Source organism: Danio rerio, chromosome 10, assembly GCF_049306965.1.
Source record: "Danio rerio strain Tuebingen ecotype United States chromosome 10, GRCz12tu, whole genome shotgun sequence".
NCBI lineage: Eukaryota > Metazoa > Chordata > Actinopteri > Cypriniformes > Danionidae > Danio > Danio rerio.
Window position 1 is genome coordinate 49663671 of NC_133185.1, and position 21199 is coordinate 49684869.

Below are 21199 nucleotides of genomic sequence, written 5' to 3' on the forward strand. Positions count from 1 at the left end.
AATGCCTTTAAAATTTTCTGAAATGTCATATACTTTAACAGAAGCGCAAACCGTCATTGAATCTCTGCAGGTCTGTCTTTATTGTACATTATTTTCAATCTAAAATTGACCATTTATAGAAATAAGAGCATTTGTCCTTCTGGCTTTTTCCGCAGTTGTTTTCTGAAGCTGCAGGCTTTTAGCAGCGTCCTGATAAAGACGTAACCGTCTGTCTGTCTGCCCGCCGGAGGTGAATAAACCCGGCTTTATCAACAGCACCGAGAGCAGAATAAATCTCTCCAGGTTGTTGAGGCAACGGTCGTCGCTCTGAAAATCCTCCAACCGCTCTCTAGGCTGTAATTACCACAAGTCAATGCCTCTGTTTTGATGCTGGCGTATTCGCAGGGTTTGATCCGCCGCACACTGGGAGGCTGTCAGCATCTCAGGGCTTTTTCTGCTCCAGATTTCTCAAAAATCTTCCTGTCGTGGAGGATCATTGTGCCGCATGATGAGCTTTCTTTCACCTCTGTCTGAATGTATGAAGAGGCTTTAGATTCCTGCTTCTTAGCATGCTGAGACACAGAGCTTCAACTAATGACAGTCATACTTCAAAAAAACTATTGCGCAAAAAAAGTACTGTAAAAAGTAGAGCAAAAAAGCCATGCAGAGCAATATTACAGCATCGAGTGTTGGGTAATGCATTAAAAATAACACAAGTTATGTAATCAGATTACTTTTCAAGTAACTAGTCAAGTACTACTTTTTAATTTCCAAGATAACATGATGCTGAGACACAGAGCTTCAACTGAAGACAGTCATACTTCTAAAAACCTTTTCTATATTTATGCACCAAAAAAGTACCTTAAAGCAGAGCAAAAGCGGCACATAGAGCGTTATTAAAGCATTGAGTGTTGTGTAGTGCATTACAAATAATGCATTACAAAGTTATGTTATCAGATTACTTGTTCAAGTAACTAGTCAAGTATTACTTTTTAATAAAAAAAAAATGTTGAGACACAGAGCTTCAGCTAATGATAGTTATGCTTTAATAAACCCTTCATTTATTTATGCACAATAAAATACAGTAAAAACAGAGCGTTATTACAGCATCGAGTGTCGAGTAATGCATTACGAAGTAATGTAATCAGATTACTTTTTCAAGTAACTAGGGAAGGATTACTTTTTTAATTTCCAAGACCATATGACATTGAGACACAGAGATTCAACTAGTGATATAGTATACCTTTAATATATTTATGCACAAAAAAGAACAGTAAAAACAGAGATCAAATAAGGCACATAGAGCATTATTATAGCATCGAGTATTAAGTAATGCATTATTTGTAATAATTATATTAAGTATATTTTGTGATGCTTGTAAAGGATTACTTTTTAATTTCCAAGAAAATATCATGTCGAGACAGCTTTAACTACTGGTAGTTATACTTTAATGTTTACTGTACTTTTATCTGCAATACTGCATTAAAATATAAAAGGTTTTGTTTAACAGGAAAGGCACATAGAGCAATATCACAGCACCCAGTGTTGGATAATGCATTGAAAATAACACAAGTTATGTAATCAGATTACTTTTCAAGTAACTAGTCAAGTACTACTTTTTAATTTCCAAGATAACATGATGGTGAGACGCAGAGCTTCAACTAATGATGCTTTAAAAAACCTTTTCTATATTTATGCACCATTAAATTACAGCAAAAGCGGCACATAGAGCGTTATTAAATCATTTAGTGTTGTGTAGTGCATTACAATTAATGCATTACAAAATTATGTTATCAGATTACTTGTTCAGGTAACTAGTCAAGTATTACTTTTAATAAAAAAATGTTGAGACACAGAGCTTCAGCTAATGTTAGCTATGCTTTAATAAACCCTTCATTTATTTATGCACAATAAAATACAGTAAAAACAGAGCGTTATTACAGCATCGAGTGTCGAGTAATGCATTACAAAGTTATGTAATCAGACTACTTTTTCAAGTGACTAGGGAAGGATTACTTTTTTAATTTCCAAGATAATATCATGTCGAGACGCAGCTTCAACTACAGAAATCTTTAATAAACCCTTTATTTATTGATGCACTATTGCACAATAAAGTAAAATATTTTATCAAAAACGACACACAGAGCATTACTACAGCACTCAGTGTAATGTAATGCATTAAAAATAACAAGTTGCTTTTTAATTTCCAAGATAATATGACATTGAGACACAGAGATTGAACTAGTGATATTGTATACCTATAATATATTTATGCACAAAAAGGACAGTAAAAACAGAGATCAACCAAGAATCAGAGCTTAATTACAGCATCAAGTATTAAGTAATGCATTATTTATAATTATACAACAGTTCTGTCTGGTTCTTTAATCTGATTGGCTGATAGCCATGTGATATTTTGCCAGTAACAACACACACAGGCCTCTTCACCCTCCACCTCTGTGTATTACTCCGCCCACATAGAGCCAGCAACAAGCAGAGAAACACTACAGTTTGACAAATATTGCTGCTGTTGGACAACAATGTACTTTTCAGGCTTTTTTTAGTGGAGAAAATAGTTGTTTAGATTGCAACTATGCAGTTTATTTGTAAGAATAGTGCCTATTTTAAATATTTACAATTGCTGAGAGAGCTCGTCTGCGGCCATTAGCCTGCCATAGTGTAGTAGACCAAAGACGGTTGACGTTGTCTATCCACAAGATGGCGCCAGGACCGCATAATAAGCCCTGGCTTAGATTAAAACTGTTGTGTGTTTTCACGATTGCGAAGCTGAAAAATGGAAGCGTCACATTTTTTAAGGTGGACCAGATGGAGTTAATAAGAAGCTGCGAATAAGAAGCTGGATTCAGCCTCGTCCCTCCTTATCGCAAACACAACAGCAGTCTGGTAGTGATTGCGCTGCTTTTTTCGGGGTTAATTATTGTGATATTGTAACTGTCGCTTAATGTTTGATATGCATTGTGTATAAATGTCATGTCCCTTTTAGAGGACTTCTTCTATGGTTGTTTTACCTTTGAGATGAAAGCAGGCATGTATGGGAGCTGTAATCAGATTACTTTATCAACAGTAAAAATATCCATTAACTGTATTTCAGGACTTTTCATCAAACATTAAAAGTTAAAGATCAAAATCCTACTAATAGGTAACAACAATAATACAAACAATATATCACAAAGCAGAGTTTTACACAGCAGATGCCCTTCCAGCTGCAACCCAGTACTGGGAAGCACCCATACACACTCATTCACTCACACACACTCATACACTGCGGCCAATTTAACTTATTCAATTCCCCCATAGTGCATGTGTTTTGATTGTGGGGAAACCGGAGCACCCAAACCCACGCCAACACGAGGAGAACATGCAAACTCCACACTGAAACGCCAACTGATCCAGCCGGGACTCAAACCAGTGATCTTCTTACAGTGAGGTGACTGTGCTAACCACTGAGCCACCATTTCAACCTTATTTTCCTGTTTCATTCAGTTAAAAATCTAAAACTAAACATATTAATAATAATAACACATTTTGACACAAAAAGACACAACAAACAATGGATTTAAAGACTACAATATGCTACACTCCTGAAAAATTCTGAGTTATTGTAACTTGATTGCATCAGTATATGAATGTACATCACAAAGCAAAACCGCAAATGAATGTAACCGTTTAGACATCTGTAATAATCACAGGGTATAATTAAAGGTTTGCACACAATACTGTTGGATTGCTGAATTCTCTTAAATCCCCAAAGCAGACAATCCGCAGCTAGCAAGCATCTTTAGGAGTTGAGAGCAGTTTCAGACATTAATATTTCTCGCATGGACGATCTGCCACCGGTTTCTGGCTTCTGCTGCGTTTCTCTCAGCGCTGGCCGTTTATTAAATTGCATTTCTTCTGTTTCCGCCGTCACTGTCAGGAAAGCTGTCTGAGTCATAATCCCACAGAATAAGCAGCGTGCGGGAGGACGGAGAGAAGCGCGGAAAACAAGATAGAGAAAACACAGAGCAGGAAAAGACCAAGACGCAAAATAGAGAAAGAAAAAGAGAAGTTGCATTAAAAAGATGGAGAGAGAGAGAGAGAGAGAGAGAGAGAGAGAGAGAGGAGAGTTTCTGCTAAAGCTTTTATTTTTCTATTTTCATAACCTTCAAATAAATGATCAAAAGCACATCTTCATTTAATACAATGTGTGAAAATGTATTACAGAATAGGCAGCAGCATTACAGCACTCAGTGTTCAGGTTATACATTAGGAGTAGTGTAAGAAATGTAATCCGATTACTTTTTCAGGTAACTGGTCAAGTATTTTTGATCATTTCTTACGAAAGGTTTGTTTAAGCTCAACTGTGCAGACATGAGTTTGCATTTCTTCAGCCTGAGCTATATTCATAGCATATTTCACTTAAGGTGTAAAATGGTTGTTGCTAGAAGGGATACAGCTGAAGAATTCATTCATTCACTCATTTATTTTCCTTCGGCTTAGTCTCTTTATTTATCAGAGGTTGCCACAGCGGAATGAACCACCAACTATTCCAACATATGTTTTCATTCATTCATTCATTCATTTATTCATTTTCCTTCGGCTTAGTCCGTTTATTAATCCGGGGTCACCACAGTGGAATGAACCACCAACTTATCCAGCATATGTTTTTATTCATTCATTCATTTTCTTTTCGTCTTAGTCCCTTTATTAATCCGGGGTTGCCACAGTGGAATGAACCGCCAACTTATCCAGCACTTGTTTTTATGCGGCGGATTCCCTTCCAACTGCAACCCAGTGCTGGGAAACACCTTTACACTCTCACATTTACACACATACACACTAGTACACTACAGCCAATTTAGTTAATCAATTCCCCTATAGTGCATGTGTTTGGACTGTGGGGTAAACCGGAGAACATGCAAACTCCACACAGAAATGCCAACTGTCCCAGCCAAGAATTGAACCAGCGACCTTGTTGCTGTGAGACCACAGTGCTAAGCCACTGTGTCGCCACAATAATAACATAATATAAAAGTAATAATATAATTATAATAATTAATATAATAAAAAATCAATAAAAAAGTAATTATTCGTCGTGTGATTTGTAAATGTGCCAAAGTTAACATATTATTTTAAATACTTTTCATATAAAAACAGTGAATATGGGTAGACTGTTTAATTAAATGATTATTTTAAGTAAATAAAAAACACAAAGTTATTATTATTAAAAAAAACTATTGAAGTTCCACGCAGAAACTCCAACTGGCCCAGCTTTCAGTGCCTTATAATAGGCTACCTTCATGGCTTTTGTTGATTTATAATTTACACACAATATATCGCATGTGCATGATCGAATTTGGATTGGAACCGACTGGCCGATACCCGATCCAGCAAAAATATGCGGGATCTAACCGATATCCGATCCACGTATTGGGATCGGTGCATCCCTACTCAAAATATGGACCTGTGACAGAGCAACTACGGTTTGAGGAAACACTCGTCACTACACCGATTATTTCCCAAAACATATAATCATACTATGCAACCCAGGCTCATTCTGAAAATGTAGTCCAGCGGACTTTTCTGGAGGCCGCGAAATACGTCCCGGGATGTACGTATTTGTGCAGTTTTTGTTTTCGCGAATCCGCGAGAGGCCGCTGTGTGCGCTTTTTCGTATCTCTCGCGTCTCTCGCGAGTGACGTTTGCGCCGGCGCTGTTCTCGCGTCAGCCCACCAGAGGCCGCTGTCTGACTGACCGAATGATTGACTGCGCGACCGGCCAATCGGCTGACCCACCCTCCTCCTTCCCTGAACCCAACCATATTTACAGATTGACCAGCCCGCCCGCTCACTTCCCTAGACCCGAGCAACAATTTAGAAAAGCCGTCTAGAAAAAGAAAAACCCTCGTCTGTTTTTTTTTTACCACGTTTTCGGATTTCACCGCGTTCTCACCCTCGTTAGCTTTATTTTTTGGATTCTGTTTTTGTCTTACCTGGTTTCTGGAACTGCTCTTCCCCGGACTCGAACCCGGACGCCTTTGTCAACTCCTTCTCTCTGCATCTGAAGTCCGCCGACGCACACGATGAGCTGACCGGACAAACTGACTGCAGCGAGAAAGCCCTCCACACGGAGGTAAGCGGTCAGCCGGCAAGCACGAAAGGGAACGGCGTCACACCGCCCCGTAGCGTTCGCTTAAAAAAATGAAACACAGCCATAGGTACCTCCCGGGACGTATTTCGCGGTCTCCAGAAACGTCCGCCGGACTACGTTTTCAGAATGAGCCTGGGTTGATACTATGGCAGTTCAGCCGTGAGTTATGCCGTTGTTCGGGAAACGCATCCTTAATCGGCTTGCCATCATGCATAATATATCAGCTTCACATTGACTGACACACACACTTAAATAAACCAAACTAGAAGCTATCTAAGCAGAAGACTTCTATACCGAGACCTCACTCTGCTTCTTTGGGTTTGGTTTTACCTGTAATGCATTCGCGGTGAGGTGTTAAGTTGAGGTGAGTGTGAGCAGGATTCATTTGTCCATCAGCTCAGTGTTGGTCTCTCTGCGCTCTGTGTAAGTTTTGGGGCCCTTGTGTTTCGGGCTCATTATCTGATGCGAGTGAATGTGTTTGCGGGGCCTGTTAATGCGTCTGCTTGACATGAGCAATTTATAACCGCTGGAAGAGTTCATTTGTCATTCAGAGCAGCTGGATAATAACACACACGTCATTTCTGACTCTTAAGTGTGTCTGGCAGTGCTGTTGTGTGCGTGTGTGTGTTGGATCATTTTTAATGGCTAATGTTGATAACTGAGATCATATTTAAATAATATTCAAATATATCTACTGTAGTTAAAGGCAGAATTATTCGCCCTCTTGTATATTTTTCCCCAATTTCTGTTTAACAGAGAAGATGTAGTTATATATATAGATAATAGTTTAATAACTCATCTCTAATAACTGATTTATTTTATCTTTGTCATGATGACAGTAAATAATATTAGACTAGATATTCTTCAAGACACTTCTATACAGCTTAAAGTGACATTTAAAGGCTTCACTAGGGTAATTAGGGTAAAGTTAGGGTAATTAGGCAAGTCATTGTATATCAGTGGTTTGTTCTGGAGACAATCCAACACTAATATTGCTTAAAGGGGTGAATAATATTGACCTTAAACAGATAAAAAAAAAATAAACTGCTTTTATTTTGGCCAAAATAAAACAAATAAGACTTTGTGTACAAAGCTTAATAAAATACAATAAATAATTAAATAAAAATTAATTAAAATTATATATTATTAATACATACAATATATTATTTTACAATTTTCTTTATAAAATAAAAAAAGGTGAATGCGTTTATAATTTTATCATAAATTATATATTATTAATTGCTAAATGTCAGGTGTATGCATAAATACAAACTTTTTGTGTGTATAATATCCTTATTTCTGTTATTATTATTTATTTGGTTCATTGAATATTCTTTATTAGATTAAATTAGATTTAAATGGAGAAATACTTTATTGTTTTTATAAAACAAAATATTTATGTCAAAATTACACAATTTGTTCATAAACTGAATATTATGTAAATGGTAATTAATAAAGTGCTGTCTTGTTTTGGTTTTGTATTAATTATTGAATATTATTAATAATGTGAAATATTTCTGTAACATTATTATTTAGTATTGTTTGGACATTTTTTTTTTTAAAATAATAATAATTATAATAATAATAATAATAATAAATTATATATATATATATATATATATATATATATATATATATATATATATATATATATATATATATATATATATATATATATATATATATATATATGAACAATATGACACAGGTAGACTGTATATCGGCACTGGTGGGAGGCGTGCGTTGGTTCAAGGCAGCAGGCCGAGTGCCTTAGTGTCCCCCCTTTATTAATCTGGGGTCGCCACTGCAGAATGAACCACCAACTTATCCAGCATATGTTCCACGCAGAGGGTGCCCTTCCAGCTGCAACCCATCACTGGGAAACAGACATCCACACACATTCATTCACACATACACTACGAACAATTTAGTTCAACAATTCCCCTATGATGCATGTTTTTGGACTTGTGGGGGATACCGGAGCATCCAGAGGAAATCCACGCCAACACGGGGAGAACATGCAAACTCCACACAGAAACGCCACCTGATCTGAGGCTCGAACCAGTGGCTTTCTTGCTGTGAGGCGAATGTGCTACTCACTGCGCCACCATGCAGCCAACATAAAACACAGAGAGTCTAAAAACCCTTTAATATGAGGAACTACTTTCTTCCACCATTCATTCACATCTGAAGCCGACATCAGAACAGCAGAAAACCGCTGCTCATTTACCGACATCCCTTTAGAGCTACTGTTTGACTGTTTCTCTAGCATAATGTCTAAAGTGAGGACAAAACAGCTTATTTTGCTGACACTTTAAGCTTATAAGGCTGAACAGCATGAAATGTCATCCGTCTACAGAGATTTATTATGCAGTCTCTGTCGCCATCTTCTGGCAGAACGTCAACCGTCTTTGCTCTGCTCAGTATGAGGAGCTGAATCTCGGAAATTATAAATGTTTAAAATAGGCATTATCATCATAAATAAACTGCATAGTTGCAATCTAAACAACTACATTCTCGACTAAACAGCCTCAAAAGTACATGATGTTGTCCAGCAGCTGCAATATTTGTCAAGCTGTAGTGAGTTTATAGATCTGCTGTCACTCTGTGAGCGGAGTAATACACAAGGGTGAAGAGGCTGTACGAGTGCTGTTATTGCAGAATATATACACACAAATTAATTCAGGGGCTGAATTGCATTTTTCATTGAGGTTATATTGTTATATTCAGAGTTTTTTTTGCAGGTATCATACAGCATTTTCAGTGTTGTTGACAAGCTCACAATAAGTTTGCTTTTATTTTGTGACCTGTGAAGTAGTTCAGGTCTCTCTCAGTCTGTGGATATAATGGCTCCTGTCCTAACAAACTACACCACTGCTGTTGTCTTTGTCTGACCCACTTGCTATAAATAAAAGTCAAATGCGTAGAACAGCAGTTCGACACTGTGGAACAGATCCAGGGAACAATGATGCAAAATTGCTGCTTTTTGTCCCCATAGATTAGGCGACTGACAGAGATAACGCTCACAAGCAGTGATTATGGAAAGCTCTGGCCTCAAAGCCAGCATTCATGGATGAAATGTTGACGCTTTGAGGACTGAATCATAATAAATGCATTGAAGAATCCAGTTACTCATAGGTCAGATGCTTTAGTCATCTTATATGAATGCAAATGTCCTTAATACTTCAGCGGCTTCTTGTAGACAACAATTAGATTAGAAAGCTTTGCTGAATCAAAAAAAGCCTTCCATAGAGTTTCAGAAGAGATCTCAAACTGCAGGCAGAAATACTGAAGTCTGCATCAAGAGATTAAAAGATGAATTCAAACTAATATCACATCATCATTTCAGGAGATCAACTGATCTATGGTGCTGTTCATGTTTGTTTTATAGGTGTGTACATGTACTGCATGCCAATATCTGTCTCGCTTATGTTTATTTACATTTGACCATTTGACCAATCAGAAGAGAGCACAGTCATCTAACCAATCAGAGCAGAGTATGGCCAACTGACAAATAAGTAGAAGACTAGTATGAACTAACCAATCAGAGCAGAGTATGGCCATCTAACAAATCAGTGGAAGAGCAGAGTGATCTGACCAATCAGAGTAGAGTTTGGGCATCTGACCAATTAGGAGAAGCGTAGTCTCATCTAACCAATCAGAGCAGAGTATAGCCATCTGACTAATCGAAAGAGAGTAGTATGATCTGACCAATCAGAGCAGAGTATTGCCAACTGACTAATAAGTAGAAGACTAGTGTGAACTAACCAATCAGAGCAGAGTATGGCCATCTGACCAATCAATGGAAGAGTAGAGTGATCTGACCAATCAAAGTACAGTCTGGTCATCTGACCAATTAGTGGAAGCGTAGTCCCGTTCAACCAACCAGAGCAGAGTATGGCCATCTGACCAATCAGAAGAGAGTAAAATGATCTGACTAATCAGAGTAGTGTCTGGGCATCTGACTAAACAGTAGAGAGCAGAGTAATTTAACCAATCAAAGTCGAGTATGAGCAACTGACCAATCAGTGAAAAAGTAAAGTTATCTGACCAATAGGAGCAGAGTATGTTCATCTGATCAGTAAAAAGATAGCACAGTCATCTAAACCAATCAGAGTATGTCCTACGGACCAATAAGTAGAAAAGTAGAGTGAACTAACCAATCAGAGCAGAGTATGGCCATCTGACTAAACAGTGGAAGAGTAGAGTGATCTGAACAATCAGAGCAGTGTATGGTCATCTGACCAATCAGAGGAGAGCAAAGTCATATAACCAATCAGAGTTGAGTATGACCAACTGACCAATCAGTGGAAGAGTAGAGTGAACTGACCAATTAGACTCGAGTGTGTCCAACTGAACAAACAGAAGAGATCAGAGTCGTCTAACTAATCAGAGTCAAGTATGACCATCTTGACCAATCAGTGGAAGAGTAGAGTAAATTGTCCAATCAGAGCAGAGTACGGTCATCTGATCAATAAGAAGATAGTATCGTCATCTAAACCAAGCCGAGACTGTCAAAAATATCTCTATTGGGAGACTTTAAGTTAATATTTTCAAGATAAATACACACACAAACATCACTTTTATATAACCAGAAATAATTTGCATTATTTATTTATTTTTTTGTATAAAAAACACAATAAAAGGCTTATCTTAGGGACAAAATGTCCCTACAGTTTCTAGAATCCACCATATATTGATCAGCATGTAAGAAGCACACACACACACACACACACACACACACACACACACACACACATGCATCAGTTTGGAGGACAGCGAGGGAGCGAGGGCCGTGTGCTGAGTTTTCTCTTGTGCTGGCATTCATTACATGTTTTATTGCGTCCCTGGACGACGCTCTATCACTCTCAGAGGGTAATGGCTTTTTTTCCGCCGGTGTAATTTAATTGATCAGCCTCTTCCTCTTTTTTCACCTTGAGGAATGGCCGCCGCGCTGGAAAAGCCAACAGACATTAGAAGTCGAATGCGTCTGGATTAGTTTGTTTTGGAAAGGTTATTTAGCATCGGGGCATTTTAATGACGTTTACAGCTGAGGAAAAAACATGAGGGAACTCTGAGCTTCTGTGGATTTATTACAGAGTCTGAGTGAAATGTTAAAGGTGAACTATTCTCATCCTTTTTATAAAATAATTACAGAAAAACTACACACAGCAGACATTTAATAATAATAATAATAATAATTATTCCTTACATTTATATAACGCTTTTCTGGACACTCAAAGCACTTTACACAATGGGGGGGATCTCCTCCACCACCAGTGTGCAGCATCCACCGGGCAGCCATTTGATTGAACCAGCTGATTAGTGGAGAGGCCGAGTGATAAAGCCAGTTATGATATGGTGAGGGTTAGGAGGTCATGATGGACAGAGAGGCTAAACTTGGCCAGGATGCCTGGGTTAAACCCCTACTCTTTTTTTTCCAAGGACATCCTGGGATTTTTAATGACCACAGAGAATCAGGACATCGGTTTAACGTCTCATCTGAAAGACGGCGCTCACTAAGCAGTATAGAGTCCCCATCACTATACTGGGGCATTAGGACCCACACAGACCACCTTTTGAGCGCCCCCTGCTGGCCTCACTTACACCTCTTCCGACAGCAACCTAGTGTTCCCATGTGGCCTCCCATCCAGATACTGACCGGGCGCAGCCCTGCTTAGCTTCAGTAGGTGACCATGCGAGAGTTGCAGAGAGCTAGCTGCCGTCTAGTCATTTATTTGGGTTCAAAAACAACACGCAACATACAGTATAGCCCACAGTCAGAGCAATCTGTGTCTGTAATCTTCAGCAGCACATGTAGCCTCTGTTAGAGAGAAATTCCATCATTCAGAGTTCATAAACGTCCAGAAGGCGATGATAAACATGGCAGTTTGTTCATGATTCAGGTTGCTGAAACAATTTGCTCCTTTGTTTTTTCACACTTCACTCTGGCGTTTGTCCATTTCTGAAAGGATCAGATGCAGTGATGGGTCGTTCATGAACGATTCGTTCATTTTAAACGAATCTTCAATATGACTCGGGAACTACGAGTCCTCTCAGGGAGTGATTCGTTCATCCACGCGTGTGCACATTTGTGCTGGCGGTATCATTCATTTTAAGTCTTTTGAGACATTCATCGCGGAAAGGCAGAAGCCAATCAGATGCGTTTAGAGTGGGAAAAAGAATTGATCCGTTCATCTCTCGAGTCCTCTGGTTTGAGTTATTCTGTCGCGTGATGAAAGGTGAACTAATTATCATGGCTCCTATAGACTGTGTACATTGGTTAAGATTATATGTGTCTGTCAGTGTAACGTGAACGAACCCCTGACATTTAAAGACATGAAGAGGTGAGCTGAGCAAAGAGACAACAATACCTTCATAGACAAAAGAGCAGGTCAACATTGAATTATTATTTTCTCCTTCTTATAGTATTCTACTGATGACTTATTTGTCGTGTGATCAACCTTTTGGGCTAGTTGTAGATGTGTTTGGAAGCGATTCATAACATTTTAGTAATATTTTGGCAAATTGAACCAAATGACTCGAAAAAAGATTCGTTCATCTTACTGAACGAGACTCAAAGATTTAGTCAGTAAAATGATCCAAACTTATCACTAATCAGAAGTCAGAAGCACTTCAATAATCACATGCACGTTATCATCATCAGCTCCAGAAGTTACTTATTTCAAATATTGACGCACACACAATCGAACCGAAACCGAAAGTGAGCGCTTTTAACTTCTCCCCCAACTGGCCTGCAGATACCCACACAAGTGAATGCTGCTCTCTCATTGTGTAACGTGGAGACTGACACGGAGGGATCCATTTTGCAGTATTTATTAGGGGTGTAACGATTTATCGTTGTACGATTTATTGCGATGCAAAAATGTCTCTATGCATCGTGGCGTTATGACGATTTGATTACGATATGACGTCCGTTTTCTCTTATTAGTTGAGCTGTTTGCACGTGAGCTACGCTCCACCTGCTGTCGCACGTGAGTTCAGATTGCAGCAGCAGTAATGTTAGCAGACCAAGATGAGTGGAGTTGAAATAGAGGATGGCACATCCTCTCAAAATCAGACGTCTGGCAACATTTCGGTTGTACAGTCATTGCTTTAGACTCGTCCGCTTTTTGACACGCATACTGGGTCACACATCCTAAGTTTTAAAGTCTTCACAGTGATTTACATACTTTGCACAGCGACAGGGATACCTCCTAATGGTGTTGAAAGAGTCACATACTGTATTTATAAGGTACAATTCACCCTAAAATATCATTCTGTCTTCATATAATGTTCCCGCCGCAAAATCACACATGACGTGAGCTGACCGCGAGCTGTTACTACAGAGGGCGGACTATGATAGACGCGCGCGTATGGCAAGCCGTTTTAGCATTTAAACCTTTGATCTTACTATCCATAAATATATTTAGAGATATCTCTAATTATATTTTGACTAGTCATAATTATAATTCGACTAGTCAAAATATAATTAGAGATATCTCTAAATGAATTTAATTAAATGTGAATTTAATATATTTATGGATAGTCAGAACAAAGGTTTAAATGCTAAAACGGCTTGCCATACGCGCGCGTCTGCTTCAGTGAACAGAACCTGCAGGTTGTGAGGAACAGGTAATAAAGTAGTAAACAACATTCAGTTTGTGGAACAGAGTGATCTTTCAGGAGCCGCGTGGGAAGTATGAACAGCACTTAGCAGTGGAAATGAAACCGAAAACGTACACATTATTTAAACAATCATATCGCATTTTAGAGTTATGATTAGGACGAGCATTAACCCTTTTGAGTACAGAGGTACACAAAAATGCACGTCAACATGATACACTTGATAGCGCCGACATCAGCGACGCCGAAGAAATAGTAAACCTGCCTAAACTGCTGAAAAGAGTCACGACTGTCCTGTGTAATGAAAAGACGGCCACCCTGTCACTCAACATGAACAACATGAAGACAGCCATCCATAAAAACCTCTCAGACAGAGACACATCAGTTCAGGATTATCTAATAGAACTGCTGATTACCTGGAAATGTGGATTTTTTTTGCACACACAAAAAACGCAAGTGACCAAGCAAAGCCTTAAGCTCTTACTGTTAAATTCAATTAAATAGAAAGCTTATTTTGTTTGCACCTTTACTTAAATTGTTCCTTAATTTTGTCTCTGTCATTTCAATAATATTTTTTAAGAAGTTTTTAAATTGTTTTATTTTCCAGAGACAGGCCTGTTTAATTTAACCTAAAGAAGGTTCAGTTTAACAAGTTGAAACAAAAGAAATACATAAAAAATAGTTTACTTGGTAAAATTTGCATTTCAGTTTAATTTTCAATTTTTATTCCAAATATCGTGATACATATCGAATCGTGAACATTATATCGTGATACACATCGTATCGTGAGCTGAGTGTATCGTTACACCCCTAATATTTATTAGACACAGTTCAAACACAAACATCCAACACGCACTAAAGTGTGAACTCACATCAACAGCAATCAATAAAGATCGTGGGGCTGGCGGCTGACAGACACAGAGTGATTTACCAGGCATAGATCAGTGGCATGCGGCGTGGTTCAGAGTCCTTATAACAAGCGTGCGTCGAGGGCATGCGGCGTGGTTCAGAGTCCTTATAACAAGCGTGCGTCGAGGGCATGCGGCGTGGTTCAGAGTCCTTATAACAAGCGTGCGTCGAGGGCAGGCAGCGTGGTTCAGAGTCCGTGTAACAAGCGAGGGTCGAGGGCAGGCAGAAGGCAACTCAGAGTCAGAAACAGTCCGGGGTGATGCACAGAAGATCAGGCAGGGAATAACGCTTAGAAATGTTGGCCGTGGCTGAACAAGACTTCGCACTGAACTGTTGTTTGAGTGTGGCTTATATAGGGAGCGTGGGTCGCTACCGGGATTCAGATCAGTCTATGTGGATGATGTAATGCTTAGAAGTCCAGGGATGGCGGCCTCTGCTGGCCAGCGAGAGGAATGACTGGGACCGAGTCGGTGACACATTGGCTGTTGGTGATCGCTGATGTTATTTTCAGTCAAAACTCATTTCACACAGCATGATTTGAATCGCCGACTGAAGCAGATATTCAGGACGCCAAATATCTCACAGGCATCGGCGACACATCGGTGATTCTCTCAGATCGCGTCTTTGATCGTTCACACTGTGTGATTGTCACTCACATGCACGAGCACCGATTTGGCTGTGATTTCAGGCATTTGTCAGCGATTTCTCGAAACCTGACGGCGAGTCAAAATCAGGGCTAAAATCCCGCAGTCTGAACTCGCCATTAATCATCTTTATTTTTTGAAGTATGCCATAAAATATTTCAGATTCTCATTTACATGCTTTCTTGTTTTGTTTTGTTTTTACAATAAAACCGAAATCCAGTGTAGTAGTGCGACAGGATTTATTTATTTATTTATTTTATGTGTAAACCAGCAATGCTGTGTATATAAACCGTTGTTTAAAGCAGTCGTTATTTAAAACAGTAAAAACATGGTCAACCGTTTGGTAGAGGGGCAGTCAAATGGTTAATGTTGGTCTGCAGATCTCCATGTGTCCAGCTCTCCATTGTTGCAGATGTGAAGTGTTGTTGTGCTGATTGTAAAAGGCCTCAGCCCTATGTCAGTCCGTCATCACAGTGCTTCAGTATTATTCTTCTATTATTATTCCATCCAGAACTTTCTTGAGCATCTGTCTGTGCTCACGCCTCCAAAAGCCACCGCGTTCACTTCGTGTTTTGAGGTGCAGCTCATTTATTAGAGGAGAACAAACACCTCCGTGGAGAATCCCAACCGTGCTGCAAACTCCACTTCTCTCAGTGATATCTGTGCTGTGTTTAGCAGGAAGTGAGGTTCTTCTCGTTTCTCATTGGACTAAAATGCATACCTCATAAAATATTTATGAGTTATTAATGCACATCTTTATGATGGAAGCATAGTGTTTAACACAACAAAGTAAAAACAACAGGACATTTTCCCCTTTAAATGACTGAATTCTGCTTTTTCTATAAGGGGGTGTAAACTTACGCACGCATCTTTTTCTTTACCTAATTTGGGAACGCATCTGAATAGACTCAAAGTAAACATCTTACACACACACCCCGACTCTCATCAACGAACGCACCAATTTCTGATCCAATCAGAGCATCTGTTGTGTAGAAAAGAGCTGAGAGAAGCCCGTGTTGACTTTTATCTTGTGAGAAATGGCCTGGATTGAAGATAATTACCCTGTAGCATTAACTGCACTCATGTGTGCATAAACTTTTTATTATCATTTAAGAAACAATTATTGCATTGCGTCTTCATCTTCTGAGGTGCAACTCGTATATTAGAGAAGGAAAAACACAGCAGTGGCAAATCCCAACAATGCATCACACTACTTGTGTGTTTACTTGTTTTGTTTACTTTTTACAGAAATTTGCCACCAGTTTATCAGGAAGTGACAATTTACTTCTCTTTTGTTTCTCATTGGATGGAAACACTGCTTTATTCACAAATGCATTACAGTTTTGCTTGCATCTTTGCATGGAAACATAGTTATTCACCCAAAATCAGGTCTAATTATTTTTTTAGCATGCACAAATATCCGTACAAATTAGTTTTTAAGCTCATGACAACTTATTTATAAACTCAATAACAACTTTACTCTTCCTCCTCCTGCAGATGTGTCGACGGTGACTCCTCTGCCCAGTCTGGCTCCAGCAATGCAGGCTCCAGCACCCAGAGATCCCCCCAGAGGAGCTGCCTCTGTTGGGCAGGAGCTCCTCCAGTCGGTCCTGTCTCACAAGGATCATCTTCTGGCCCAGACGGGAGTGACTCTACCCAGCGCTTTACCCCCTGACCTGATGCCCATGCTGGGGAAGGGTTTGGGGGTTGGAGCTGATGCTCTGTCGCCTGAAATGAGGAGGATTTTCCCTGCACATGACAGCACTGGGCGCCCAGACGAGCTGCCCACCGAACCTCCAGAGCCTGTGGAGACGCCCCGCTGGGTCACGGATGAACCAAGCTCACCAACCCAGCCCTCGGTCAATGTTAACCCAGAAACACTGACTGCTGCTTTCACCACAGGTAAGACTAGAGTTGAGCTGGCCAAACAAACATATTTTTGGCAATTTTCAGCTGATAATTTTTGCTTGATAAAAATTTGTTGCCTCATTGCAAACATACACTCACCGGCCACTTTATTAGGTACACCTTACTAGTACCAGGTTGGACCCGCTCTTGCCTTCAGAACTGCCTTATTGTTGCCTAGCAGCAATACTCAGGTAGGCTGTGGCGTTGATGCTCAATTGGTACTAATGGACCCAAAGAAAATCTCCCCCACACCATTACACCACCACCACCAGCCTGAACCGCTGATACAAGGCAGGATGATCCATGCTTTCATGTTGTTGAGGCCAAATTGTGAGCCGAGCATCCGAATGTGTCAGCAGAAATGGAGACTCATCAGAGCAGCAACGTTTCTCCAATCTTCTATTGTCCAGTTTTGGTGAGGCTGTGTGAATTGTAGCCTCAGTTTCCTGTTCTTAGCTGACAGGAGCGGCACAAGCTCAAGCTTGGACGTGTTGTGTGTTCAGAGACAAGTAGGTGTTGCTGCAGCCTTGAGATCTCCAAGTAAGGGGGCTTACACAGCAAGAAGATTTGGTAAACTCCAAGAATGAGGGACTTAAACCACAAGTTGGTGGGTTTAGTTGGTGTTGGTGGAGCAGATGTTAATTAAATGTAATGTAGTGTCTGATATGTTGTTGTGTAATATCTGCTATTTTCCTCCAGCTCAATCAAACTGCAGGGTGAATTTCAGCGAGCCGGAGGGTTACATCGACTCCTCAGACGAGCCGCCACTTCCAGACGGAGCACTCCTGCAGTGCATCTACACCATCAGCGTTTACACTGGATACGGCGTCGAGCTGCAGGTACTTTACTTTACTTTACTTTACTTTACTTTACTTTTACTTTTACTTTACTTTACTTTACTTTACTTTTACTTTTACTTTTACTTTTACTTTTACTTTTACTTTTACTTTTGCTTTGCTTTACTTTACTTTTACTTTTACTTTACTTTAATTTACTTTTACTTTTGCTTTACTTTTACTTTACTTTACTTTACTTTTTACTTTACTTTACTTTACTTTACTTTTACTTTACTTTACTTTTACTTTACTTTATTTTTACTTTTACTTTTACTTTACTTTAATTTACTTTTGCTTTACTTTTACTTTACTTTACTTTACTTTTACTTTACTTTTACTTTACTTTACTTTACTTTTACTTTACTTTACTTTACTTTTACTTTTGCTTTTACTTTAATTTACTTTTACTTTTGCTTTACTTTTACTTTACTTTACTTTACTTTTTACTTTACTTTACTTTTACTTTACTTTACATTACTTTAATTTACTTTTACTTTTGCTTTACTTTACTTTACTTTACTTTTACTTTACTTTACTTTTACTTTTACTTTACTTTTGCTTTACTTTACTTTACTTTTACTTTTGCTTTACTTTACTTTACTTTTACTTTTACTTTACTTTAATTTACTTTTACTTTTGCTTTACTTTTACTTTACTTTACTTTTTACTTTACTTTTACTTTACTTTTACTTTACTTTACTTTACATTACTTTAATTTACTTTTACTTTTGCTTTACTTTACTTTACTTTTACTTTACTTTACTTTACTTTACTTTACTTTTACTTTACTTTTACTTTACATTACTTTTACTTTACTTTACTTTACTTTTAATTTACTTTACTTTACATTACTTTACTTATTTTACTTTACCTTACTTTACCTTACTTTACCTTACCTTACCATACATTTCATTACTTCACTTTACTTCACTTCACTTTAATTTGCTTCACTTCACTTCACTTCACCTTTTACTTTACTTTACATATAACATTGTATAACAGTGGTTTGTTTTGGAGATAATCCAAAACTAATATTGACTTAAACTTAAAGGGGCTAATAATATTGAACTTAAAATGTGTTTAAAACAAGTAAAAAAAGCTTTTATTCTAGCTGAAATAAAACAAATAAGACTTTCTCCAGAAGAACAAATATTAGAGGAAATACTGTGCAAAATTCCTCAATCTGTTCAACATCTGTTCAACACAGATTTCTGTAAAATCTCATCAACGGCAGGGAAGCGTTTTCTCCTAATTGCTGAGTTTTCTCCTCAGTGGAAGGGAAAGAGTTAAAGCTAGACTGAATTTATTGCTTCCATTAATCACAATTCAGGTGAAGTGACAAACTGCGGCGTGTGTGTTTGACTGAACGGGCACCTGTTAATGCTTGAGTCTCTTTAAATCATATGCTAATAGACTGTGTAATTCAACAAATAAGCAGCTGCAGAACACCGACCGCAGCACGCGGCCCGCAGGGAGTTCTCTGGAAATGCAATCTGCTGCCTAACAAGCTTTTTTTCCTGCAATGCAATCCCATTTTCAGGGTTGCCAGGTTTTCACAATAAAACTACACTGTAAAAAACATTCTTACTGCCCTATTTTTAGTTGATTCAAATGAACTTTTCTAGTTATGTCAACTTACATCAGTTGTGCAGGTTTTTGCCACAAAACTACACTGTAAGAAAATGTAATCTGCTGCCTGACAAGCTTTTTTTTCTGCAATGCAGTCCCATTTTCAGGGTTGCCAGGTTTTCTCAACTTAATTACATTGTATAAAACTTCTGCCTTATTTTGAGCTGAATAATATTAACTTTTCTAATCATGTCAACTTACGTCAGTTATTCAATCCAATTTTCATGGTTGCCAGGTTTTCGCCACAAAACTACACCGTAAACAATTCTTGCTGCATTATTTTTAGTTAAGTCAAATACATTTTTCTAGTCATGCTCTAGTCAACTTACATCAACCATGCAATAATATATTAGGGTTGCCAGGTTTTCGCCACAAAATTACACTGTAAAAAAAAATGCAATCTGCTGTCTAACAAGCTTTTTTCCTGCAATGCAATTCTATTTTTAGGGTTGCCAGGTTTTTGTAAAAAAAAAAAAAAACTACAGTGTAAAAATTGTTGCGGCCTTATTTTTGAGTTGAATCAAATTACTTTTCTAGTCATGTTAATTTACATCAATCATGGGATCCAATTTTTAGGGTTGCCAGATTTTCGCCACCAAACTACACTTTAAAAACATTCTTGCTGCCTTTTTTTTTAGCTGAATAATATATTTAATAATCTTAATATAAAGTAATGAATAATAATATTTGCAACATTTTTACATTGTAAAAAACATTCTTGCTGTTTTATTTTTGAGCTGATTAATATTACCTTTTCTAGTCATGTCAACTTTCATCAAATGTGCAATCCCATTTTTTCAGGGTTGCCAGGTTTTCACCACAAAGCTACACTGTAAAAACATTATTGCTCCCTTATTTTCAGTTGAATCATATTATCTTTTTTTTTTACTCATGTCAACTTAATCAATCATACATTCCCATATTTAGGGTTGCCATATTTTTGCAACAAAACTATAGAAAAAAATTCTTGCTCCCTTTTTTAAGTTGGATGGAATTAACTTTTCTAGTCATGTCAAATTCCGTTTATCATGCAATCCAATTTTCATGGTTGCCAGGTTCTCGCTAACAAAACTACAGTGTAAAAATTTCTCACTGCCTTATTGAGTTGAATCAAACTACGTTTTCTAAATTTTTAAAAATGTGGACTTGGCAACCCTGGACACTATTTTTCCATATTTCCTTTTTATTATTGCAACAAAACATTAACAATGTACAAGACAAAAATATAGTACAAACCATACAAAAATAACTTTTAAACAATAAGGGAAATATGACTCACATTTAAAATATTATTCCAAGGTTATATAAAGAAAGGAGAAGAAAAAAACAAAAACAAAAGGGCACATGCGAAGCAAATCCTAGTTAATGCAGAATAATAAACAAAGTACAAATTCTGCAAGTTTTACCTGCTTTTTATTACTAGTTCCAGTTTTCCATTTTTCTGGACACATAAATGTATAAAATACTTAATAATATTAATAATAATAATAATAATCATAATAATTAAATGTAAAAATT

At 38.0% G+C, this 21199-nt stretch overlaps 2 protein-coding genes across 15 annotated transcripts in view; both read left to right on the forward strand.

Moving 5' to 3' along the window:
• myo18b (myosin XVIIIB) overlaps window positions 1–21199 on the forward strand; it is a 673005-nt gene that overhangs the window by 197363 nt on the left and 454443 nt on the right. The gene's annotated exons all lie outside the window — the stretch shown is intronic.
• sez6l (seizure related 6 homolog (mouse)-like) overlaps window positions 1–21199 on the forward strand; it is a 93718-nt gene that overhangs the window by 44750 nt on the left and 27769 nt on the right. For all 14 annotated transcript variants that reach the window (XR_012386578.1, XR_012386579.1, XR_012386581.1 and 11 more), the window contains exons 2-3: window positions 16806–17210; window positions 17916–18055. Coding sequence is in view for 8 of the 14 variants with exons in the window: in XM_005155435.6 (XP_005155492.2) it covers window positions 16806–17210; window positions 17916–18055 (545 nt within the window). In the remaining 6 variants the exon portion in view is untranslated. The remainder of the gene's footprint in view (window positions 1–16805; window positions 17211–17915; window positions 18056–21199) is intronic.